The sequence below is a fragment of the Amorphotheca resinae genome, assembly GCF_003019875.1.
Source record: "Amorphotheca resinae ATCC 22711 unplaced genomic scaffold M430scaffold_4, whole genome shotgun sequence".
Classification (NCBI taxonomy): Eukaryota; Fungi; Ascomycota; class Leotiomycetes; order Helotiales; family Amorphothecaceae; genus Amorphotheca; species Amorphotheca resinae.
The window spans coordinates 989291-1013199 of NW_020194474.1; the positions used below are offsets into that span (position 1 = coordinate 989291).

General features: G+C 49.7%; 11 protein-coding genes across 11 annotated transcripts; 7 read left to right on the forward strand and 4 right to left on the reverse strand.

The window, feature by feature from the left end:
* Positions 1-181: 181 nt before the first annotated feature.
* On the forward strand, positions 182-1235 carry M430DRAFT_99830 (hypothetical protein; the record flags this gene model as incomplete). Its single annotated transcript, XM_024870224.1, has 3 exons — positions 182-341; positions 406-615; positions 682-1235. The coding sequence occupies 3 exons, from the start codon at positions 182-184 to the stop codon at positions 1233-1235; spliced, it is 924 nt and encodes a 307-aa protein (XP_024722306.1).
* A 2483-nt stretch (positions 1236-3718) lies between these two features.
* On the forward strand, positions 3719-4497 carry M430DRAFT_118359 (hypothetical protein). Its single transcript, XM_024861706.1, has one exon. It carries the CDS (start codon positions 3755-3757, stop codon positions 4319-4321), a length of 567 nt encoding a protein of 188 aa, XP_024722307.1. The 5' UTR covers positions 3719-3754; the 3' UTR covers positions 4322-4497.
* Positions 4498-6219: 1722 nt separating this feature from the next.
* M430DRAFT_34132 (hypothetical protein) lies at positions 6220-7211 on the forward strand. The gene is made up of 5 exons (XM_024866496.1): positions 6220-6475; positions 6542-6730; positions 6826-6938; positions 7030-7109; positions 7168-7211. Exons 2-5 carry the CDS (start codon positions 6601-6603, stop codon positions 7196-7198), a joined length of 354 nt encoding a protein of 117 aa, XP_024722308.1. The 5' UTR covers positions 6220-6475; positions 6542-6600; the 3' UTR covers positions 7199-7211.
* An 87-nt stretch (positions 7212-7298) lies between these two features.
* M430DRAFT_221877 (hypothetical protein) lies at positions 7299-8547 on the reverse strand. The gene is made up of 3 exons (XM_024864651.1): positions 8510-8547; positions 8163-8454; positions 7299-8075 (listed from the first exon to the last, which is right to left on the reverse strand). Exons 2-3 carry the CDS (start codon positions 8360-8362, stop codon positions 7427-7429), a joined length of 849 nt encoding a protein of 282 aa, XP_024722309.1. The 5' UTR covers positions 8363-8454; positions 8510-8547; the 3' UTR covers positions 7299-7426.
* A 200-nt stretch (positions 8548-8747) lies between these two features.
* M430DRAFT_34133 (hypothetical protein) lies at positions 8748-10617 on the forward strand. The gene has a single exon (XM_024866497.1). It carries the CDS (start codon positions 8931-8933, stop codon positions 10341-10343), a length of 1413 nt encoding a protein of 470 aa, XP_024722310.1. The 5' UTR covers positions 8748-8930; the 3' UTR covers positions 10344-10617.
* Positions 10618-11600: 983 nt separating this feature from the next.
* On the forward strand, positions 11601-14577 carry M430DRAFT_65361 (hypothetical protein). The gene is made up of 3 exons (XM_024869168.1): positions 11601-12665; positions 12723-13965; positions 14012-14577. The coding sequence occupies exons 1-3, from the start codon at positions 11739-11741 to the stop codon at positions 14389-14391; spliced, it is 2550 nt and encodes an 849-aa protein (XP_024722311.1). The 5' UTR covers positions 11601-11738; the 3' UTR covers positions 14392-14577.
* A 102-nt stretch (positions 14578-14679) lies between these two features.
* Positions 14680-15594, reverse strand: M430DRAFT_99534 (hypothetical protein; the record flags this gene model as incomplete). Its single annotated transcript, XM_024870191.1, has 2 exons — positions 14680-14998; positions 15047-15594. Coding segments are annotated over 2 exons (867 nt in total), but the record flags the coding sequence as incomplete, so codon positions are not given.
* Positions 15595-16021: 427 nt separating this feature from the next.
* M430DRAFT_137114 (hypothetical protein) lies at positions 16022-17878 on the forward strand (the record flags this gene model as incomplete). The annotated part of the gene is made up of 5 exons (XM_024862492.1): positions 16022-16083; positions 16254-16498; positions 16557-16786; positions 16852-17182; positions 17232-17878. 5 exons carry the CDS (start codon positions 16022-16024, stop codon positions 17843-17845), a joined length of 1482 nt encoding a protein of 493 aa, XP_024722313.1. The 3' UTR covers positions 17846-17878.
* Positions 17879-18469: 591 nt separating this feature from the next.
* M430DRAFT_40936 (hypothetical protein) lies at positions 18470-19578 on the reverse strand (the record flags this gene model as incomplete). Its single annotated transcript, XM_024867444.1, has 3 exons — positions 19456-19578; positions 18822-19397; positions 18470-18669 (listed from the first exon to the last, which is right to left on the reverse strand). Exons 1-3 carry the CDS (start codon positions 19532-19534, stop codon positions 18470-18472), a joined length of 855 nt encoding a protein of 284 aa, XP_024722314.1. The 5' UTR covers positions 19535-19578.
* A 484-nt stretch (positions 19579-20062) lies between these two features.
* Positions 20063-21791, forward strand: M430DRAFT_221973 (hypothetical protein). Its single transcript, XM_024864652.1, has 2 exons — positions 20063-21710; positions 21777-21791. The coding sequence occupies exon 1, from the start codon at positions 20204-20206 to the stop codon at positions 21632-21634; it is 1431 nt and encodes a 476-aa protein (XP_024722315.1). The 5' UTR covers positions 20063-20203; the 3' UTR covers positions 21635-21710; positions 21777-21791.
* Positions 21792-21933: 142 nt separating this feature from the next.
* M430DRAFT_137121 (hypothetical protein) lies at positions 21934-23750 on the reverse strand (the record flags this gene model as incomplete). The annotated part of the gene is made up of 2 exons (XM_024862493.1): positions 22623-23750; positions 21934-22556 (listed from the first exon to the last, which is right to left on the reverse strand). The coding sequence occupies exons 1-2, from the start codon at positions 23257-23259 to the stop codon at positions 21934-21936; spliced, it is 1260 nt and encodes a 419-aa protein (XP_024722316.1). The 5' UTR covers positions 23260-23750.
* Between the last annotated feature and the right edge of the window lie 159 nt (positions 23751-23909).

Consider the following 23909-nt stretch of genomic DNA (forward strand, 5'->3'; position numbering starts at 1 on the left):
CGATATCCCATGTCCAAGGCCATGAATAATTTTCCCCCCTCTGTATAGGGCTATTCAGATTTGATAATTCGAGCATATTCCGGCCTTTTCTTGGCACCCGGATCGCCCGCGAAGCCCCCTCGAACGAGATCTTACCCTCAGAACCCGTTCTCTCCATTCTCCGTTGGGGACTCGATTCAGGATGGCTGCCAACTACTGGGAATCGACCCAGCGCAAACACTGGCAGTTCACGAGACAGCAGCTGGAAGATTTCCGTACCAAGCTGGAAGATGAGGACCGTAACCTCGTTCAGATGTACCCTCTTCCACAACTGCGGCATCTCAGTATCTATTTCAACCAGCGTAAGTCACCAAGAGTCCCTGAACAGATCTTCAAAGTCATAGTGCTGATACTTCCTCGTCATAGAGATTTCTAGGCTCGGAAAGCGTCTGGGTGTACGACAACAAGCCATGGCCACGGCCCAGCTATATATCCGTCGGTTCTATTCAAAGGTCGAGATCAGGCGGACCAATCCATACTTGGTGATTGCAACAGCAGTATACTTGGCTTGTAAGATGGAAGAATGCCCGCATCATATCAGGTTGGTCGTCAGTGAAGGGCGGACATTGTGGCCAGGTAAGCCTGCTCATTCTGCAATAACCATGCATGCATGACACCGCTGACCCTTTCTTCCCCGCACAGACTTCTTCAGCAGCGATACCTCGAAGCTTGGAGAATGCGAATTCTTCTTGATATCAGAGATGAGCTCTCAAATGATTGTCCACCAACCATATCGAAGTTTAACTTCCTTACAAGCTACGTTCTCTCTTACTCAAGAGGAATATGCTCTTGCTTGGTCGATCATAAACGACCACTACATGACAGACTTGCCGCTCCTCTTTGCTCCCCATATCATTGCTATCATGGCCATCCTCCTGGCGCTAGTTCTGCGTCCAAACACTACTGGCATTCAGTCCGCTAGTACCTCTGCTAATAGTATTGCGAGTGCTGCCCAAAGTGCTTTGAGTTCAGCTGGCCAAGCAAAGGCTGGCAGTGCAGAAAACAAAGCCGGGGGGCCGCGAACAAAGGTGCAAAAACTTGTAAATTGGCTCGCAGAAAGCAATATTGATATCGAGGCCATTGTTGATTGTACTCAGGAGATCATCTCTTTCTATGAGGTCCAGGAACAGTACAACGAGAAGCTTACTCGGGAGCAGATCAACCGGTTTGTGAAAGCACGTGGGTTGGACAAATAAAACGAGCATTTTCAAGCAGCCAACTTGGCAATGCAGCCCAAACTTGGGAGGTGTGGATAGGGAGCCGAATTCACCGGGCTTTTCGTGCGAGCTTTCGTCTGAATCTCCCAGATCATCATGGTCTGACAACATCGAGATAGATGACAAGAGCCAGCAAACCGCCGCAGCTGCCCCAAAAGAAAGACACTGATGTGCATCAGCCATAGGTTGCTGGCTTCTTTGGCCCATCCTGGAATCAACTAGGGGTGAAGAAGTGGAAATCAACTTGAGACGATTGAAGGGAAGCCCCTCTTTAGAGGAGGTGATGGCCAAAGTTCTGAGGTTTGCTGTGGAAACTCCGCCGGGATGCTTGTGATGGTGTCAAGAGGTGACAGGCAATCCTAGCTGGCCAGGCTGCATCTGGGTCAGCCATCTTCACGTCAGCTTGTACGTGACTTGGAAGCCATCACAGCGTGGATGAGGGAACGCCATCAAGCGTGGATAAGGGAAAGCAAGGAAACTGGAATGTTGTCCCTATCAGCCTGGGTCTCGTCCCATACTGTTGGTTAGGACAACTGTCTTTGTCTTGAATGAATAACGTGACACCGCAGGGTGAGAGGATGGACTTGGCCTGTTTGTCGGGATAAGGGGGGACTGTGGATGAAGCGAGGTGGCTCGCCAGAGTGACACTCCAGAGTGAGAGGATGCACTTAGCTTGGTTGTCGGGATAAGGGGGGGTTGTGAATGAAGCGAGGTGACAAGCCAGAGTGAGGGGATACACTTAGCTTGGTTGTCGGGATAAATTAGTTGTCGGGATAAGGGAGGACTGTGAACGAAGCCAAGTGCTTTCGTGCAGAGGGGGGAACCCGTGGTTAAGGGGAACAGTGTTCAGCAAAATGCTTCCCAAGTGTTTTCAATCATTGCATCACAGGGCTGGCCAAGGCTGAGAGGCAGTGGATGAATAGGGGGCTTTGCCCGTTAAGCGATGTGTCCCTGGAGCGTGGTGTGGAAGAGCAGTCTCTGTCACGGGTTTGGTTCTCACGTGAGGGGACCACTTCTTACGGGATCAAAGCAGATCTTTGTGGCTGGCACGGACAAGACAGGGAGATTACAATTTGCTAGGCCTTAATTTTAGCGATATTAATAGGTAATTTCATGCATGTAAATATGACATTTGCTTTTCTGCTTCAGCCCTGACGTGGAAAGGAAGCATCTCTGGCTCAGGAGCCGGGACCCTCAGGCCCTCAGGGCTACTAATAGCCCGTGACCCGCGCGGGAATTAATATGTACCCAGGTCGCAGGTCCGTCACAGACTCGCATCCCATGATCCCAGGGCCAGTAGTCCCTTTGTGCCTCTGGCCCTCTGGGTCAGCAAGGCGTCAGGGTCTGTCGAACGGTCGAACCACTCATGATCCATCTGGATTTCCATCCTGTGGGCGGTTAGAAAAGTGGAAAGGCTGGCGCCAAAAAAAATCAGTTGGAGGCAGGTGATGCAGATGAACTGGCGGTCTGGCGGTGTGTGGGTGTGGCGGTTGTGGCGATTTGTGGCGGTGTGTGGCCGGACGGACGAACGTTTGAGAGAGCGAGATGGCGCATCGCTATGCACTGCGAGTCTGCAGTGTGTGAAGCACAGTTACTTTAGTGCAGTGAAGTACAGTATAAGGCCCTAGCTAGATATATACAGGTATTACAGGCACATAACGGGCGTGCCGTTTAGCCCAGGTATAGTGCAGGAGGGACAGGAAAACGGCGGATGATTAGTGGTATTTCAGACATGTACATGTGTCATGTTCCTTTACGGAGGACCAGAGGTAAGGAGGTAAGGAGGTACCCACGTTGCGTAGGTCAGTAAGGTATTCAGGAGTGGTAATTCTTTGCTTCCTCTTCCTTCTCTGGCTCGCCTCTCTTCCCTCGAGTAGTGAGTGGGAGTGATGATGTTGATGATGTTCCTCGATGATCCTCACGATGGATGGCTCTTTGATGATTGATGCATCTTTGCAAGGGGCAGGGCTCCGTACATCGGACTCCTGCCCCGTCCGGCCTAGCCCGCCCCCTTCAGGCCTAGTGCCTCGCCTTTCCCGCCATTCGCCATTCGCCATTCGCCATCGGCCAATCCGCCAGCCATCTCTCGCTCGTCTCTCGTCTCTCGTCTCGCGTCGCTTGTCTCTCGCCCATCGCCTTTCTCTGCCTCTCCCATCCCTCCCATCCTTTCCCCTCTTTCCCTCTTCCCACCCCCCCCAATCCAACCTACCTATCCATCCATCATCCATCCTCCTCCTCCCACTTCATCTTTTAACTCCCATCAACATCCACCCCAACTGAATCTTCCATCAAACATACCTTAATCCTTTGCAACATCTATCCATAATACAATCCATCATCGCTATATCTACCATCGTGTCTCCATCCACTCGCACTCAAGCTTTGTTTACTCGAACCCTACGCTACCCGTCCGACCCAACTCTTCATAGCGACCCCATCGGCTCCAACACCCCCCAACAATCTGCCATCCCACACATCCTCCCGTCAATGAGCCGATAATGTCTTCCTACTACCACTACAACGCTCACCAACACCCTACTCCCGTCGCCGCCCAGGCTCCCTCCGCCTCGCATCACAGCGGTCGTGGGCGTCGAGCGCCTCGCTTGTCGCAGAATCAGCACAAGCACCAGCAGTTCAGGAGCGTGAGGAAAGACGAGGAGGCCGTCGCCGTCTTAAATTTCCGGCAACGCTTCGAGGCCGGTCGGTCCTTCGATCTCGACGATGACCTCGAGTTCTGTCCAAACCTGCTCACCGAGACCGACATGGTGTCGATCCATTCGTCGTCGTCGGATCGCTCGTCGCTGTCGAGTGGCTCGCCCGAGAGCTCCCCCCAGTCCCACCAGGTGACCCCCGATGCCCGCTTCTCCCTCAACTCCAGCTCTCTCCCGTACGTCCCCGCGTACCAGAGTCAGCCAGCGGCGCTCAAGATGCATCAACCTGCTGCTACTCGGATCCGTAATGCCATCCCGATCGTCAACCCCAGCACGGGCATCCGCATGTCGAGTCCGCCGCACTCGGTGTCGCCCGCCAGGATGCAGCAACAATCACTCGGCCGACGCTGGTAGACCCGCCCTGCTTTCTGTCCACACCGATGCAGAGTTGGGTCTGCCATCCTCGCAAAAATGATTGTTCTTCGCATCCTTATCTCACCTATCCTGGCGGGCACCACCCTTCGTTCGGCTTCGATTATCCTCTAGTAACGGCACATTCACTTCAACGAATTCTTTTGTATAAATCCATCAACGAACCTTACACCATATTCCTTGAAACAGCGACCGCTTGACGATATCGATACCACTGTTAAAATAAAAGGAGACGGTGTTACCCCTGATATAGGTTGATTTTTTAAGCGCGCATTGCATGTTTTTTGCGGCGGTGTTTTGGGCCAACTTTTTTGCATTTTGGTGGGACATGAAGCGGCGACTTCATACGGTCTACGAAAAAAAAAGAAAAAAGATTTCTCATCGGGTACATAGAATCATCTTCTTCTCCATTGGAGAGAAGAGGTATTTTTACGGGTGTTTTCGTGGGTGCACGACACGGACGGGCAGGATTTCTCTGTCTTTTATGTTTATGGCACAATAGTTGGGCTTCGGCGGATCAGGTGTCGGGGTGAACAAGGGTTGCGCTTCCTAGTAATGATGAGCGCTGTAGTATTGTCGTCGGTGTTCGGTCGTTCCATCGCTTGGGTCAATGGTAGTTTTGAGCGGGAGAGGACTGGTGCATTATAACGTTGATCATATATCGGATCGAGCTATGTCATATTTTTAGGATGGGTTGACGATATATGAAAGATGGGTGGGCTTTGGTCGTCTGGGATCGGGGTTATACATCTTTTATACCTGCGTCTTTCTCTCCCACGTTCGTCAAGAATTAGGGCTTATATAAAATTTGATGTTCTTATATTATCTGTCTTGATTGGAGACCGCCACTGTTGTCTTTCCCCGAGCTGACCTTCGAGTTGAACTGATTCTTGAGTTGAACTGAACTTGGAGTTGTATTGAACATCAAGTCCAAGTAGATAGGGAGTTGCAGTTTTGAAGCTCGAGCTGAACTGAACTTCGAGTCGAAGCTGTAGCATCGAGGATGGTGTTATATTAAAGCCAAACCCATGAGCTAACCTTTTACAAGTACCTTAGAAGCCACAGTATTCAAACCTGGACTCAAAAAACTTAAACTTAATGAACTCGTCGGTAGAGAGAGCTTCATGAATCCAGACTTGACCCTCCTCCCTCCTTCCCTCCTTCCTCCCCGCCTAAAGCATTAAGCAAGCAAGGATATACATTAACCACACTATTTGAACTGCGAGTTGGATTGGATTGGATTGGATATCGAGTAGAGTAAGGTACGTAGGAGTTGTTGTTTGGGGTTAGATTTGGTTTGCATGTTAAGGTAGGTAGGGTAGGTAAGGTAGGTAGGTAGGAAGGTAGAGTTGAACTGCCTCCTCTCCTCACTTAAATGATACAAGTGAAATTGAACACCACAACCACCATCCATCCTCCTACTCTACCTACCTACCTACCTTACCTACCCCTAATTACTATCTAAGCTAGAATCCAAGCTAGAATCGAATCGCCAACTATCCATGGAAAAAAGACACCCTCTTCCCATCTATTTTACTCGAAAATCAACCCGAGCTTTGGAATTGGGTTCGAGACTTGAGATGTGGGGGAAGAGGAAGAGGGATTTTGAGGACGCTCTGGTCTTTGATTTTTACTAACTTGTTTGGAAATGAAATGAGAGTTTTGGTTTGAAATATAATATAGGTTTTGTATTTATATTCAAGAATTACTACCCCCTCCCCCTTCCCACACCCAACCCGCCCAATCACCCATGCCCTGTTTCTTTCCGTTTCGCAACGTCTTGCTTAGTCAGCGTCCCCATCGCCCATGACGTATAGCTTTCCTCGGTATCTACCTTACCCTCCTTGCTCATAGGCAGGCAAGTCAGAGAGGAGAGGGGGGGGGGGGGTATGATGGAGTGGTACCTTAGGTAGGTAGATAGGTGGGTATGTAAGGTTGGTAGGTAGGTAAGGGTATTTAAGGGATAGGAAGTTACCTCATTTTCTTTCGTGTCTTCTTGTCTTCTTTCTTACTTATCTATTGATTATCTGGAAGGAAGGAAACTTGATCGCTTCTTTGTTTCTTGGTTGGTATATTGAGTCAGTGAAGAAGTGACTGGGTTTGATGATTGATTGATTGGCTGTCTGATTGATTGAGGTATGTTCATAAAGGTAGACCTTGGAAGGTGGATGACGATGACGATACTGATGCTGATTTGGATAGTGAGATACACAAAGATATACAACAACAACAATCAAGCAAACCATCAGAAAATCAAAACAATGTCTTCTTCCACACTCCTCCGCCACACATCCCGGCTCGCCGTGCTCTCACGGCCCAGCCTCCGAATCTCACCACGAACATTCACATTTAGCACGTCGACGCTGCGCCCGCTGAAAGAGAGCGATCACGGTACAGAATACCCTCCCTCTCCTCCTCCTTGGGGAACGAGGAAGATGATGATGAAGAAGATGAGCTTGCTGACAAGAGACATGTTATATGATTAGATACGCCGGACCTAGCGGAGAAGAACGAGATTCATAAACAGGACCTGTTGAGGAAGCAGAAGGAGGGCAAAGGGCATTGGAAGCCTGAGCTCGCGAGTAATAGTGAGGAGGCGGTATGTTGATCTTTTTTGGGTTCTTGGTTTATTTTCTCCTCGTTGGGGAGAGTTAGTTGTGAGTGATAGTTTGGCTGATGGTGAGGCATAGGTAAAAGCGGATCGGAGTACAGACCAGAATCTCGACGAGCTGCAGAGGAAAACCGCGGAACATGCAGAGAAGAAGCATAAGTATGTGTGAGAGCCTCGAGCTTCCTATCAAGGAATGTGCTAACTGGGGGAATGATAGACATGGCACCAGTCAGGATCCGGGATTGTAGGATAGGAGGGGACTGACCTGGGCCGGATTGTTTCTTCAACAGTGTATAGTAGACAGAAGGAACGCGGTTGAATATAAGTGATATGGACGCTTAGATTCATGTTATGTGGTGATAGCTTGCAAAACCACGCCATTGTGCCCATATATATATACACAACGATCAGCCCTTCACTCCCAACGCCCGCAAATGCATGAAAAGGCCACAGCGCCGCTCCAGCCCGTCCTCCCTTCATTTCAAGATGATGATCAGCAAGACCAGAATAATGATCAGGATTATAATAATCGTCATCTGCATATTATCCTTCGCTTTCCTAGCCACGCCCCCCAGGTTCTTCCTCGCCTTATCCAGCGTCGTCTGATGCCGGTCCACATGCCTATCCACCTCATCCAGCATCTGCACATGCTCATCCAGCTCGTCGCCAATCTGGATGCTCAGCTCGCGCTGCCGCCCGATCGACTCCCCCAGCCGGTCCAGCGCCTCGTCCTGCTCCGCTAGCACCTGCGTGTGGTACGCGTGGATCTGCTGGTTGTCAAGCCCCGAATGGTCTGGGGCCCCAGGGTCGTCCCGGTAGGGGAACAGCGCATTCCGCGCCTCGTCCTCGTCCTGCACGATGGGCGCATCGGTGAAGCGCACGGATTTGGGTGAGGCGGCGGCGGTAGGGGCACCACGTAGGGACTTCTTGAGCAGAGACGAGGAGGAGACGGCGCGGGGCGCGGGCGCGGCCGAGGCTCGCGCGAAGTCGTCGGCGAGTGATGGGTCGTTGGGGTGCGAAATGGTCGAGGAGGCGGTGTCGGTGGGAGGGCCGTGGAATTGGGAGGCTAGGTCGTCGTACTGCGTCTGGAGACTTTGCTCTGTTTCCGCGAGGGTGAGGGATGCGCTGGTGTGCTGGTCAGCTCTCTCGCTCTCTTCTGAGTCTGTGTCTGTGTCTCTCTCATGCTGTAGTAGACAAGGCGGGGAGGCCTACGCTGTCTCGCCGGCGCCTTGTAACCGGGTCCGCTCCTTGGTGATGGCCTCGATCCCTTCCCGGAGGGATTCGAGCGAGCGGGAGATGTGCCCATCTTGAGACGTGGGCTCGAGATTTAGAGATATGGCCCGTTGCCGCTCGAGCAAGGAGAGCTTGATGTGATCTGCCAGCAGAAAGTATTGGTTTGGATTGGCCGCCATGCTTGGTTGCCTGGGTATCTTGGTCTGTATGGGTGGAAGCTGTTTTCGAAGGGCGTAAGGGGGGGGAGGAAGCTCGTTAGAATTGCAAGAGCCTGCTCATACAGTTAGGGTATATCGAGAATAACAGACAGAGACAATCGGAATCCTTAGAACGTGAACGCCTGGTGCTGTTGTACCCCCGAACTGTACTGGATGGAGTAATCAGATGTCTACAGCGTGGTTCCAAGAGCTCCAGCCTCCAGGTCTCGTCCGGGGGGTGGACGTAGTAAGCGAGTGAGATGGGGATAGTACCACAATGGCCCGTGCGCATTGTCGACCCCACAACTTCAGTCATCATCGGAGTGCCTGGATGGGACATCTACTCGGGACCTCCCACCCACACACCTTCACACCTTCGCACGCTGTCTGATCAGAGTTGATTCTCTAAAGTCACAATTCACCCAAGACTACTTACTACACTTCCCTTGCACCTCATGCTCGGTCTGAGTGATAACCACTTAGGCCGGCTTCCCACCTCGATCTATCGCGATAACTTGCCCCTTCTTTGTGGCAAGGTTTAGCTCAAGACATGCCGCCTCCGAATACCCCCCGACATTCCAGCGCGGATCTCTCTCACGCCGCCCTCGACCTGCACAGCTTCGAAGCCTCCTCAAATTCACCTGCTACTAGCAATGTTCAATCGCCTCAAGCCCGCCGTGAGCGTCGGTATACATCCCTCAATGCCCAAGTAGCGGAGGGTTTGGACAACACCACGTCATCAAGCCTCGGCCTCCCCCACAGCGTCGACTTTCGGGCTCTTACATATGTTGGCACTGTTGATGAGAACCTTATCTGTCCGATCTGCCGAGTCGCACTGGTGGACCCCGTTGACACGCAGTGCGATCATACTTTCTGCAGGGAGTGTATTGCTCAAGCTCTCTCTCACAATGAGATTTGCCCAATTGACCGGTATCCGTTGCCCCGCGATGCTCCATTCGGCCGGCCACACAAGATTGTCATCAATCAACTGGACGCTCTACAGGCCAAATGCCCTTGTTGTGAGGCACCAATTCCTCGGTCGATGCTTCAGAACCACATGGAGAAGTATTGCAAAGAGGCTTTAGTCAGGTGTCCCAGCAAGACGTGCGATGAAGTTGTAAAGAGAAAGCTTTCCGATAGGGGCTGCCTGCATTACGATGTAACCTGTCCCGACTGCAAGGAAATTCACAAAGAGATTGACATTGGTCATCACCGCGAGTTTGTTTGCAAGGAGCGCCAGAAGGAGTGTGAACACTGCGGAGCCGACATTCTGCGTTGCAAGGAATCCGAACATATCGAAGACTGCCCAGATGTCATAGCATCTTGCGCGTGGGCGGAATATGGCTGTCAGCACGAGTCCAAGAGGAAGGACCTGTACCTCCATGCGGATGAGTGTGCGTTCAAGATAGTGGGCCCTATGGCAGAGATCTTGAAGAAGGAAATCAGCGTTCTCCGAGCCGAAGTCCGCGCTTTGAATGAGAAGAACCAGGCCCAGGAGCGCCGCATCAAGTTCTTAGAGAGCGGACCGAAGGAGTCTGATCGGCATTTCGACTACGCTGATATCTCAAGCCACCCGGTTTCGAGTCTTCCAGAATCGGCAAGCGCAGAACCACTCGATTCAGCAAATGAGTATTTGCTTTCTCTGATTGAAGCGCAGGAGAACCGCATCAGCCAGCTTTCCGCGGGGATGACCGAGCTTGAAGCCAAACAGACCATGATGCTCTTCAACGAGACAATCCCCATCAAGAACGAATTGACGGAGATGAGAAGTAGCCAACAAGTCGTCAGCATGCATGTTCGGTGGCTGTTGAACTTCCGTAGACAGGAGAACCAGAGGCGTTTTGGAGCAGGTGCAACGAGTCCTCGATCGAATGGTGGATCAGATGCTGGGGGATCTGGTGGTGATGCGCCACTGCCTCGCAGATTAAGTGACTCGATGAGAGATCTCATCACCAAGCTATGAATTTCTCCCCGGAGTAATTATTGATGTATGAATACGGATGGGTTGGCGTTTATGACTGGCAAGGGGAGGTTTGCTGTGGCATCTACTTTTATGGCGTGGCATATACCAGGATGCGCTCTAAATGATGGCATTTAGTAGTAGCATGAGCTCAAGGAAGCTCTCATGTTCAATGGGCATCAGGTTGTATCCCTCACGAAGACGTGCATGCCGACATGAGACAGAAAGGAGAAAATAAATAATAATAACACGGTAACATGTCCGAACAAGCATCAAGTGATCTTTGCTTAATTGGACCCTTAGTTGTAGTATAGCTCGAGGGAAGTTACAGCTTCTACTCTTAAGGGTCTATAACATCTCTGCCGTTTATGGTCTGTGCCTTACTATAGAAAGAAGTGCAACGAGATCCGGGGAAAGGATCATTGGCATAATTACCCCCACCCCATTGTTAGGAACTCCTTTCCTACGCACACAGTACTAACACGAGTAAGTATCTACAGAGCCGAGAGAACGAAATGCGTTATTGGATTAGGGAGAGTTATTATTGATTGGTTAATAAATCATCATTATTCAACGTACTCCGTCGGGAAATCCCCATGTCTAGGTACCTTATCCTTGGCACCCGACCTAGAGCGTGAGATCGCTGATATCTTTCACTATCGTGTCGTCGACCATGTTGCTGATGAGGATGGTGAGTCAAGGAACAGCTAGCATAGACCAAAACACAAAAGTTGCTGATTCCCCCCGAGTTGGACTGGGGGTATAAATTCCCATAGCCAATTGTGAGAAGAGAGTTATAAGAGAGAGTCATTACTTCGCGCACAGGAATCGACTGGGGATTATTTACTTATTATTTTTGTGGAAACGACTAAAACATGACGGAATGGGGACGGCCCCAGAAATCAAGGGGACACTTGGAGGTAAAAGGAAACATAAATATGAGCTCTTGATACTCTTTCCCCAGCCATTTGATGATCTGGTCTCCTCGACCACGGAGGGACCCCAAATGGATCTGGCAAAACAAAAATTGAGAACATGGTTACTCTGTAGGTTTCCTCTCAATGGACAAGGAAGAGTAGCCATGGAGGTAGGAATTCGAGAACAATTATGTTCGGATTAAAGGAATCGAAATCGAAGCATAGGGGGAGTGAAGTGTGATTACTAAGCCAGCCAAACACATGAAAATAGGCGCGCTTAGCGCTCGGCGCTTATGATAAGGCAAGGTGCGAGAATGCGTCATATCAACCTTACACGTCTCTCTGAAGACTTCACAACGGGCTCAAACCCCTCAGCAGCGAGCGAGGGTGTTGTTAATATATGAATTTAATGGTGGATTGCGGTTTGGCCTAGGTGCAGAAACGGATTTCACTTATTTTTGTGCAATAATGAAATTTTGCCATGCCGCCGAGAAGAGCAGCCCCTCGAAGGCAGCTGAACGGGCGGGAAAGGAGTGAAGAACATGTCCTTGATGCTATCAGTATTGGAGATACTAGCGACTCGTCGGTAGTTATGACCGGCCAACGGCGCATAACTAGGGAAAAGGGTAAGGGCAAGGCTGTTGCCTCCAATCGAAATGTCATTCCTGGCGTCTACCAGGAGATGCTGGCTGAAGCTCTACCTCTGCAATCGGATGTACCCGAAAGGCCGTTGAAAAGAAGAAGGACGGATCGACAGAACAAGCGCGCATCTCCCAGTCACTCGAGAGGTCCTGTTGACGTCGAGTCGAATGATGTAGACGACGAAGATGATGAGGATGTACAATTTGAGGACGTTCTGGTTTCTGATAGACGCAATGGCTCGGATGATGAGTCGCAGGATGGTGATTTTGAGTTTGCTCCCAAACGATTACAAACTGCCTACAGAGACTCAGAAGATGAGCTGGAAGAGAGCGATCTGGAATGGGAAGGTGTCAATTTTGACGCCGGGGTTCAAAATGATGAGCCCAGCGGGGACCTTGAATTAACCTTGACTGCGAAATCGATCCCTCAGCAGAAAGTTGCCTCGAGACGGAAAGTTGCAAACAAAATGGAGAGGGGCCTCCGATTACAAACTCATAAGTTGCATGTGTTATGCCTGTTATCATATGTGGACCGAAGGAATGAATGGTGCAATGATTCTGAAGTTCAGAGTTCACTGAAACATCTCTTGACTAAGAAAATGTTGACCTTTCTCAGGCCAAAATCCGATCTTTCACAATTTGGGCGAGCAGAGTCCTTAAAAAGAGGTCTTGAGGATGTCTCCAAGATGTGGAGAGCAAAATTCAACATCACAGCTAGAGGCATGCGGAGATCTTTATGGGCTGAGAATGAGCAAGACCTCCAAAATGTATGTTTTCCCCCAATCGAATTCTCGTTTCGAGCGCAGGTATTGATATGAATATAGTCTAGGTTACCACCTGATGCAGACTCCTGCTTCGAGAAGTCCGATTTCAGAGCTGCCGCGAAGAATTTGAAGGGGTCTAGGGATCTAGGAGCTCAGCTGTACTGTTCCCTGCTTCGCAGTGCAGGTGTCGAAACGCGCCTTGTATGTTCTCTCCAGCCGCTATCATTCAATGCAGGCGGACCCGCCATGCCTCAAAGTGTCGTATCACCAGCTAAAGCAACAACCCCGGAGCCCAGCGATGAGGGAGAAGCGATCGATATTCAAGGCCCAAATTCTCCCTTCAAGGGTGCCGGTGGAAGGAATGATGGTGCTTTACCATTCGCTCCCCGACGACGACTCGGGCATCCTAACGCCGCGGATTATCATATGCCTGATATCAGCGCTCCAGTGGTTACCCCACCTAAACCAAAAGCAAAGGTAATACGCGAGTCGCCGTATCCTGTCTTTTGGGTTGAGGTTCTGGACGAAGCACACCAAAAATGGTTTCCTGTCGATCCCCTAGTCACTGAAACTGTTGCAAAACCTCGAGCATTTGAGCCGCCAGCATCTGACCGAGAGAATAATATGTCATATGTTATTGCTTTCGAAGAAGACGGATCTGCACGAGATGTTACAAGGAGGTACGCGAAAGCGTACAACGCGAAGACGCGGAAAAACCGAGTTGAATCTACAGAAGGGGGAGAGAAATGGTGGAGACGAACCATGAGAGCCTATTCTCGTGGTTGGAAGAGTGATTTGGACCAAATCGAAGATAACGAGCTGGCAGCGAATGAGGCCAGAGAGCCCATGCCTAGGAACGTCGCGGACTTTAAGGATCATCCTTATTACGCATTAGAGAGACACCTGAGAAGAAACGAGGTACTGGTTAGTACTCATGAAGTTGGAAAGGTGGCTGCAGGACGTGATCCCAGAGCACCTGGCCAGAAAAAGTTAGAAAGCATATATAGGAGGCGAGATGTCAAAATCGCAAGGAGTGCGGATGCTTGGTATCGACTGGGAAGGGATGTGAAAATGGGAGAACAGCCTGTCAAAACTGTTGCAGCGAAACGGAGAGCCGAAGACGAAAACCTCGGGGATGGTGACGATATAGAGGAACGTGCTGGCACGAACCTATACACCGAAGATCAAACCGAACTGTATGAAGCGCCACCAATAGTCAACGGGCGGGTGCCAAAGAACTCGTACGGAAATGTGGATATATTTGTCCCAAGCATGATTCCAAAGGGCGGAGTCCATGTTCCCTGTGAGTATTCTCCCTACTGCCCGACGAATTTTGCTAATGGCTGTAGATGACGAAGCTGCTCGAGCCGCCCGACTACTGGGCATCGACTACGCCGATGCGCTAACAGGCTTCGAGTTCCGAGGCCGGCATGGCACAGCTGTGTTGAAGGGCATTGTTGTGGCCGCCGAGTATCGCGAAGCCGTCGAAGCCGTAATCGAAGGCTTTCGGGACGAGAAAGCCCAAGCGGAAGATGAAATTCGAACGCTTGCCGCTCTCAAAATGTGGAAGCGGTTTCTGGTTGGATTACGGATCAAAGAGCGGGTTGATATGTACGAGGTTGATGGGGAGAGAGAGGAGCTTGAAAGGGTGCAAGAAGATGACGATGACAAAGGTATGGAAAGTGAGGAGTATATCGATGATGGCGCAGGTGGCTTCTTTCCTGAGTGAAATGAAGACTCTGGATGAACGCTGTCACTGGGTCACCAAGACATTAGTGTCCTCAAGAGAAGCTGTTTCACTTGTTCAAACGATTCTTGAAGGTTTCATTACAAATCTTCCGCTTGTACAATTTCCCTGAGAAAGACCACGCAGAATATGTAAGTCTTCGGCTCTTAGCAATCAGCAAAGCAAATCTCGTCTATCGTTGTTTCGTCGTGAGGGTTAATCTCTACCTCAGCGACTTGTGCATATCTCTGCATGTTGAGATACAATATTGCTCAGCAGCTCATATCATTGCTAATCTTTGGTACCAATGATCCAAGTCATATACCCGGTTGGCCATGTATGCTGCTCACTACCGTTTTTGAAGGACCAGTTATCACAAGGTGCTCCGCACTCCTTCATTAAAGCCCGTACTTCCTCGGCGCTTCGTGTTCTCAAGGAGGAAACAATCCCGTCAAAGACCAGAACAAAAGGTATGATAGGAATGACATACGTGAAAAATAGCTGACCTGGCGATCTCCAGAAGTAGAAAGGGCTGATCAAGAACAACGTGAATCCCATAGCAAAGATTGTGAGGATGGAGGAAATTGTTCTTTCCTGAAGCTCAAAGATACTGCACATAATTAGCAGACGATATAAACAGAGCGAGGTAACTACAAACCCAAACCCATCTGCTGTTTCAATGGTATTCCGCAATATGGCCTTCGCCAAATCATCATCGAAATGATGAAATGCCAAATTATATAATCTGAAGGCCTTCTTTCCACCTTGTACATTGAGATTTGCGGGTGCGTTTGCTGCATCAACTGACTCAGAAATGAAGCTCAGGTTGTCACTGCGCTTGGATAATTCTGTCCAAGCATTGATAGGAGGATGCAAATCTGTCAAAACAAATTTGACAGGGCCATCATATGAAGAAACAGCTCGAGAGGAGCGCGAGGTGAGGCCATTGGAGTTAGAGACTTCTGTGAATGGAGAGGCAGGCGGTGAAGAGAGCTGGGCATTGAGATTCTGCTCGATGAATGGTGTAGGACCACCTGCACCTGCGCAGAAATCAATATATGTATAGCCCAATAGACTGTCTGAGAGCGTTCGATAGAGAATGTTGGACAGTAGCTCAGCCGGTGATGCCTTTTGGAAAAAGGGGGCTTGAAAAGTCCAGAAGAGCGTGAGGCAGGCCTGAATCTTCTCGCGAAAGTATTGTGGGAACCTGGAAGGGGACCGTCAGCGGATTTCAAGACAAGCAAGATATTGACCGTCTAACCATGGCAGGTCGTTGATCTCGTAAAATTGTATACGAGGACAGATCAAACCCATCTTGACTTTCTAGATATTGGTGAATTATTAGTGGAGTATCGGTGAAGAGCATGGAGGAATTGCTATTATTGTTTAGGTAATTAAGGTAGGTAGGTACCTTTGACTACACAGGCTACGAAGGTACGAGGCTACGCTACCTAGGCTCTAGCCTCATGCAGAAACCACCTAGAAAGGTACCTCACCTTAAGGTACCTATACCTACCTTACCTTAGGTAGGTAGGTGAGGCAACGACGACGACTTTCTTCCGTTACACCTTGTTTTCTTTCTATCACCAACAGGATGCAGCAGCTAGCTCTAGTCTTCGGCCTCTTTTCCGCTATGCTTGTCCTTTATCATGTGTTTGGGAGTTCAAGCATAAAACGATATGGACAACCATTGAGGTATGTGGCTTCAGCTGATAACTTTAGGTTGCAGGATCAAGGGCCCCGTTTGATGTAGTGATGTTCTGCTACAAATCAACTGTTGCCGAATTCCATATCCCTTGATATTCTAGTTCCTTTGCTATGTTGAATGACAATATTGATCAAATGTGCTGACTTTCACTATTGAGGTGGCCCCCGAATACGCTCCCACTTGCTGGAAATGGCATTCTTTTCTTACGGGCTCGCCACAAATTGTTTTCGTGGTTTGTGAAATGCGAACAACACTTCGGATTTGAGACCTTCCAGATCTCAGTCCCCTCTCTGCCCCCAGGCGTGGTGATCAACGACCCAAAGAACCTTGAGTATGTGCTCAAAAATGAAGGCATATTCACAAAAGGAGATTTCTTCAAAAGAAGGTCGCGGGATTTATTTGGTGAGACCCTTCGAGCCAATTATTATGAGTCAATTTAGAAACCCTTACTGATCATGAGAAGGAAATGGCATCATCAATGCAGATGGCGCTCTTTGGAAGGTCCAGAGGAAGGCTGGGTTGCATTTCCTAAGAACTTCAAACTTGAAGGTGCTCACAGATATCGCGCTCCCAGCCTACCTTAAGGATAACATCAAAGTCCTTGAAGGACTGGCCGATGGATCAGTAATAGATCTCCAAGCAATTTTCCATGAATTAACAACCCAGTTGATGGGTCGCATGGCGTACAATGTGCGTAGTCCCAGCATTGTTCGGGCAATCCCTAGTGCGTGGATCAAGGATTAACAGATAGACAGATGGATATACACGACACGGATCAATTTTCCGTATCATTTGAGTACGCCTCAGGCAAAACAGGAGAGCGGTTCCAAAACCCTCTTTGGCCTATCACCGAAATATTCTTTGGCAAGAAGTTCAGAGAATCTGTCGCAAATGTGAAAGATTTTGGTTCCGTCATAGTTAGAAGTGCGGCGCAATCTCGACAGACTAAAGAACATCATAAGTCAATGTTGCAGAGCTCTTCCAAGACTTTTGAGGGTATATCTGGAAGTTTGATCAACTCACTCCTGGACTCCATTGATGAACCTCAAGTGGTCGCCGACGCAGCTCTGAACTATCTCTCTGCAGGTATCAACTCTCTGAACCGAATATGTAGGAGGTAGCTGACGATTAAAAGGAAGAGATACCACTGCTCAAGCCTTGACGTGGTCATTCTACCTCCTCATACGCCATCCACATATCGTTGATGCGGTTCGACAGGAGATTTCTACCACTGCAGATTTAGACAAGACTTCGGGACCTAACACTTCTGCATTTCGCCCTTCTTCCTTGCCATACGTTACAGCCGTCTTCTATGAAGCACTGAGGTTTTACCCGCCTGTTCCTTTTGAGCTAAAGCAGTGTGACCAAGCTACTACGTTACCAGATGGCACATATTTGCCCAAAGGTGCAATTCTTGTCTGGTGTACTTGGGCCATGAACAGGTCAAGATTGATCTGGGGTGATGATGTTGATCAATTCAAGCCGGAGCGGTGGCTCAAAGACGGGCGCTTGGTCTCGAAATCAGCGTTCGAGTATCCGGTCTTCAATGGCGGGCCACGGTCGTGCCTGGGGAAGAAAATGGCCGAGTCGGTAGCTGTGCAAGTCATTGCAGCGTTCGTACAGAGATTTGATTTCGACATTGTCGATGACAAGGAAAGGATAAGCAAAAATAGCCTTACGCTGCCGATGGAGCGAGGTTTACCATGCTATGTAAGGACACGCTCTCAGCAACCCGAAGTACGTTTATAAGTATATGAGAGGATGAAAGAATGAATGCCTCAGTGAGTCCTCATAGACATCGATCTCCATCTCGCTAACCCGCCACTGTGAGGAGGTGCCATAAAATGGCAAGATACAAATTTACGAACTTCTCACTGGCGGGAAGGGAGATGGAACAGGGTCTGTTTGCCTCATGCGTGGTGAGGTTAAGGTTAAGGGGGAACTTCACTAATCGGAAGACCCACGATTAGCTAATTAATCTAGAGCTCTTGATGACCAATCGATCCTAACTGCTGTACCTGATCACAAAGGTACTGACTGCACCACTATTCCTCCATATGGATGATCGGATCCCTTGTGTAAAGCTCTACTCAACATTCAATACAAAGTTGGTCGGTAGCGATTTATATCCATCTCTTTATACAGGTTGATCTGTATTTCACCTTTACCAGCATACAAGATGCAACTTCCGGTGCAGAACGCTAATGATATCAGGAAAGGCATGTATATCAACCCACGCGCTCGAGCCTACTAGGTACTTGAAGATCTAATAGAATTTCTACTCTCTCTATCAACAAGTTCTATGTCTATAAAGGGACCGTATCGCCTCCGCGGCTCCAGCACAGCGCTTCTCCCTCTCAGACGCAGATAATCTCAATATGTTGATGGCAGAACGCTCAGTCTGCCACCATCGACGACCATAACATTGCCGGAGCAATATGCACCTGCTCTGCTAGTGAGGTACAGGATTGTCCCTGCCATTTCCTCCTCTGTTCCGACTCGTTCGAGGGGGAGCCTCTCTCTGGGGAAGACCCCGTCGCCGATGAGGCCTGCTGCGAGATCGGATGGAAATACTGGCGCAGTTAGCATCACTCCAGACGTGAGACGAAGAAGGACATGGCCGAATGCGGTATGTCAAAAACAATCGAAGGATGGGGCAACAGTTAACTACTGTTCCCAAGCTCCGCAATCCTGCAACGTCTGTAGAGATGAAAACAGAACTCACAACCAGGCGCAATCGCATTTGAACGGATCCCATACGGCACTAGGCCAGAAGCCAATTGCTTGGCCAAATGCGTTGCGGCAGCTTTGGTCTGCCCATAGGCAAAACTACTAGCCGACATTCTATTGAAGCCAGCAATACTGCTCGTCGTGATAACCTGGCTCCTCTGAAACACATTCCCCTTCTTGTTACCCGCATCCAACAGCCCCAAAAATGCAACAACAGTAAACCATACTGCCACCACATTAACTCTAAATGTCTCATTGTATTCCTCGAAGGAGATCTCTCCAAAGATCTTCTGAAATTCTTCAATTGTTAGAGTGCCGCTGAGTGCTGATCTCGAAGGACCCAGAATCCCCGAGTTGGCGATCAGGACGTTTATATAGCCAACTTCGGAGGTGATGGTAGAGACTATGGAGGCGAGTGATTCTTTGGAGGTCACGTCGCCGACGAGAGGGATTATGTTTTCTGTTGGGACGGAGGCGGCGGCTTTCTCGAGCACGTCTTTGCGTCGGCCTATTATATACACTTTGTGGGCGCCATTGAGGGCCAGGGCTTTGGCCATCATCAAGCCAATACCTACGGGCTTGTCAGTATCGGTGTGTATGATCTCTGGGAAATCTGTCTGGAAACGGACCTGATCCTCCTCCAGTAATGACGGCTACCAGGCCGTTCACATGGAAGAGATTCTGGGCTGCAAGTGACATGGTAGCCATTTTGACAGTGGTAGAAAGAAATATAAATTCTTCGAATCTTTCTTGGGGCACTGTTGGTGTAGTTGTAGGAGAAACCGCCAACTTAACCTTTCAAGCAATATGGCACCCCGCCCCCACTTACTGATACACTGGGGCGATTCCGAGCCAGTTACGATCAACGATTATTTATAACCACCGCTTGTATTCAAGGAAACACGGCATTTACCTAAAGGTACATATGACTGGCATACAACGTACCTATTTGTGCATGTATACTTACCTAGGTAGGTAATTACCTAGGTAAATCAACGATATACTCAAAATTGCCTTTTCTTTCTTTTGTCCTTTTAACTCCGTTCCTTGACCTAACGCCGTTCTTACATACCTAACTCCGTGCCTTGCCTACCTTACCTTGTCCTTACTCGGTCGGCGGTTTCAACTTTCAACTTTCAACTTTATCGATACTCACTCGCACGGACCAGGGCCGGAAAGCGGTCAGAGCCGTCTGATTACCTAAGCTAAGGTACCCATGTAAGGCTGCTAGCCGAGTCGACTGATGAGCGATTAGCCAACCAAAACAATTCTTCTTTTCAACTCCAGTTCAAAAAAGCGACGAGGCTGAACAATTTCTCCTTCCACGTTTTTCTGCCCCATTCGCAGCAAACCCAACAACTTGACAACTTGAGCACAATGCCGAAACGCAAGCGCGGCGCCTACGAAGAAGGGGGCACGCGAAAACATGACGCCGAGGAGAAAATTGCGCAGGGCAAGAAATTGCTGCACCGGGCGTTGAAGACGGCCAAAGGCTTCGAGCGGCAGAAATTAGGGAAGCGGCTCACGAACGCGCGGGCCCAGTCCAACGAAGGCGATGTCCAGAGGATCAATAAGGAGATTGAGGTGCTGAAGGGGCTGGATTTGGCCAAGGCGGGGGAGACGCATCTGAAGAAGACGGTGCAGAAAATCAAGGCGTTTACAGAGAGCGAGTTTTTGCCGGACGAGATGAGGACAGAGATCGAGAGGCCACGCTTGGAAGAGGAGGAGATTAAGGCTTTGAATAATGTTTTGAGTGGCATGTTTAATATGAAAGCCGTTAAGGAGGTCATGAGCCAGATTATTAAGGATCTGTATATTATTCTGGGGATACCGGCTCCTGGTGGGAAGGGGAAGGGGAATGGTACGGAGAAGAAGGAGCCGGTGAAGGGGATCTTGAAGAGTGCGCCCCAGCCTACCGAGTCTACAGACGATAAGAATGGGGACCAAGACATGGAAGACCAACCAGCGGAACCTGCCTGGGAGGGGTTTGACTCTGGAGATGAAAACGACGAGCAGGATTCCAACAACGACAGCGAAGACGGTGACACAGACGTTGAAGATGAAGAAGATCTCGACGAGGAAGAGCTGTCACGCTACGATGCCCTCTTGGGCGGATCCTCCGACGAAGAAAGCTTCGACGAAGAAGAGTACAAGTCAAAACGTGCTCCCCAATCCTCAAAAAGGCTCTCCGTTTCTCTATCACCGTCGCCCTCGCCCTCGCCTTCTCCTTCGCCTTCTCCCCCTCCGCAAAAGATTCCCAAAACGACAAAGTCCAAAGCCGCCCCCGCTAAGGTCGGCGGCTCAACCTTCCTCCCCACTCTAATGAGCGGCTACTGGGAAGGCTCCGAATCATCAGCTTCAGATATTGAAGATGGGATCGCGGGAGCGCCAGCCAAGAAGAAGAATAGAAAGGGGCAGATGGCACGACAGGCGCTGTGGGAGAAGAAGTATGGGCAGCGGGCGAATCATATCAAGAAGGGCCTTGGACCGGTAGCGGAGAGGAAAGGAGCGAAGGATGATGGGTGGGATCCCGTTAGGGGTGCCAAGGATACGAGTGCCAGACGAGGGTTTGGGAATAGGGGGAGGGGGAGAGGAGGGAGGGGGGATCGGGGTGGTGATAGGGGAGGTGGTAGGAGGAGTGAAGGACGAGGCACGAATGAAAATGCGACGGCTGTTGGTGAGAGGAAGAAGCCGGCGCCCAAGAGGGATGACGTGGGTGTGTTGCATCCTAGTTGGCAGGCTGCTAAGAAGGCCAAGGAGATGAAGCAAACGGCTTCTTTCCAGGGGACCAAGGTGGTCTTCGATTGAAATGAGCTTGGCCATATACCCAATTATTCGAAGGATATTCGCCTATTGCAATGGCCCTTATCTGCTGAACGCGAAAGTATGTGAGACCAAGCATATGTATTTTCTCTACTTCGCACTGCCCCCTAGATAACATATGTCTTAGGAGATCCTTGCAGATCCGAATGCCGTTTCCGACCATTTTACGAGGACGTTATGTGCTATGTCAGAAATATGTCTAATGATGATGTATGTACTGTTGATGTGGACCAACTTTCTATCTTTCTGATACCCTTTCAGAGACCGAAAACGCCCAGCGGTGGTTAGTCCAACTCGACACCATTCAGCGCCTCGCTCAAACTATCCCCTTGCTGCGGAACTTCCGGGTGCATATCCCTCAACTTCTCGCCCAGTTCCTCGTCTTTTCCCTCCATGCTCCCCATCTCAATTTGAATCTCAATCTCCTGTCCTGCTTCCCCTTCACTTCTCTCACTTTCAGTATGTGAAGGTGTCGCTTCCCCTGATTCAACAACAAGTGTTCGTTGGATATGGCTCATATTTCGCTTCAACATGCACATTTCGATCACGATACCCGGGCCAAATGCGCATCCTACCACGAAATCCTTTGCTTTGCCATCAGGCGCCAGTTTGTCCATATCTTTCTGTCGCAGTCGGTCCATGACGGAGAATATTGTAGCGGAGGAGGAATTGCCATGGTTTATGTACGTGTCATAACTGGCGCGCATGTGTTCGGGGGTTATGTTCATAGCCTTTTCGACGCCAGAGAGGATGGTTGCGCCGCCTGGATGTAGTGCCCAGTCGAAATCGGACGCAGTCTTATAATGTGGAGGTAGCTTGGGAAGGCTCTGCAGGAGCTTGTTGAAAGTGGGCGATACCGCCGCAGAAGTGAGCTTGGGGACTCGGGGTGAGAGGACAACCTTCCATCCTGTATTTCTTGTTAGCTCGCATCTCTGCGATTCCAATAAAGGGACTTCTCAAAGGAAGAGCATACCTAAGGGGTCAACATCAAATCCCAAATCATGTTCAGTATCAGCTATCACCCTATTATCCCAGCCTAACAACTCATACACGGGCTCTGCCTCAACACCGCCGAATCCATTACACAGAATTGCCGCGCTCGCACAGTCGCTGAAAAGTGTAACACCAATCCTGGTGTCCTGCGAATCATTTATACTGTCCAATTCGCTCCTCACCAGAAGACTGGAAATCTCCAACGCAATAACCAACGCCCTCGCTCTCCTTTTCCGAAAACTGCTTCCTAGCGCCAGATTCGCCGCTGTTCGCAAACTCGCCAACCCTCCCGAACACCCTATACCATGCAACAGGACCTTCTCCACCGGTTGTGTGATACCCAATTCTTTGCACACAAAATGGTCGAAGCCAGGGTTCGCGCTGTTGGTGCAAGTCGTTGAGACCACGTGCGTAATATCTAGAGGGGACAACTGCGCTTCGTGCAGCGCCTTTCGTGAGGCGTTTACGGCGAGAGCGACTCCATCCTTGAGAAAGACCTTGCAGAGTTCAGAGATAGTCGGCGCATGGTCCATGTTTGCTAAAGGGTGGTCGACGGTCCCGATTGCTGAACGAGTGTCGATCCCGGTGTAGTTATTTATCGTGCGGACTTTTGTCATTCTGGAGGGTGTTAGTAAGGGACATAGCTTGGAGATAATGGGTTGTACGCTGGGGATTCGGGATAATGACGCTTGCAGAGGATATCTACTGCTGTGGAGTCAAGAAGATGTGGTGGGTATTCTACTCCCAGGCCTGTGATTGCAAGATTGAGGTCGCCGAACTGGTTCTCAATGCCATCCTGAGTACTGCTTGACGTAGGCATCTTGGCATCAGTCGTATATCGATACCTGGCGGTCATTTGTGTGACGGCCGAAAGGTGGGAAGGAAGTATGAGGGAAGCAGATGGTGGGATCCGCAGAGGTGGATTTTATAGCGAGTCTGACTCTTGAAGACAGTGGAGTCGATGAAACTGAGGCAGTTCTGAGCTGGTAGAGGTAAAGTCTATCCGCAAAGGACATCAAGGTAGGGCAAAAGATCAAGACAGAGCGGATGGTGACCTAGCAGTACGATACCTAGGGTAAGGCAAGGTGATGTTTATGTTATCTTCCGTTATTTATTTCTGTCTTAAAACCTGAATATCACCGTGTGGTCTCCAATGGTACAGTAAATATCTATAAAACGGCGTCTTTCTCAACGTGAAATGGATGGAAAGGGGAAGGGCTTCCTAATCCTCGAGGCTCGGCCCTTCCCTTCCAAATTTCGATAGGCA

Coding starts and splice junctions, on each gene's coding strand:
- M430DRAFT_34132 (XM_024866496.1), top strand. CDS start 6,601: ATGTCTTCTTCCACACTCCTCCGCCACACATCCCGGCTCGCCGTGCTC. Junction 6,731..6,825: donor GCTGAAAGAGAGCGATCACG/GTACAGAATACC, acceptor TTATATGATTAG/ATACGCCGGACCTAGCGGAG. Junction 6,939..7,029: donor CGAGTAATAGTGAGGAGGCG/GTATGTTGATCT, acceptor GGTGAGGCATAG/GTAAAAGCGGATCGGAGTAC.
- M430DRAFT_221877 (XM_024864651.1), bottom strand. CDS start 8,362: ATGGCGGCCAATCCAAACCAATACTTTCTGCTGGCAGATCACATCAAG. Junction 8,076..8,162: donor CAAGGCGCCGGCGAGACAGC/GTAGGCCTCCCC, acceptor CCAGCACACCAG/CGCATCCCTCACCCTCGCGG.
- M430DRAFT_221973 (XM_024864652.1), top strand. CDS start 20,204: ATGCCGAAACGCAAGCGCGGCGCCTACGAAGAAGGGGGCACGCGAAAA.
- M430DRAFT_34133 (XM_024866497.1), top strand. CDS start 8,931: ATGCCGCCTCCGAATACCCCCCGACATTCCAGCGCGGATCTCTCTCAC.
- M430DRAFT_118359 (XM_024861706.1), top strand. CDS start 3,755: ATGTCTTCCTACTACCACTACAACGCTCACCAACACCCTACTCCCGTC.
- M430DRAFT_65361 (XM_024869168.1), top strand. CDS start 11,739: ATGCCGCCGAGAAGAGCAGCCCCTCGAAGGCAGCTGAACGGGCGGGAA. Junction 12,666..12,722: donor ATGAGCAAGACCTCCAAAAT/GTATGTTTTCCC, acceptor ATATGAATATAG/TCTAGGTTACCACCTGATGC. Junction 13,966..14,011: donor GGGCGGAGTCCATGTTCCCT/GTGAGTATTCTC, acceptor TAATGGCTGTAG/ATGACGAAGCTGCTCGAGCC.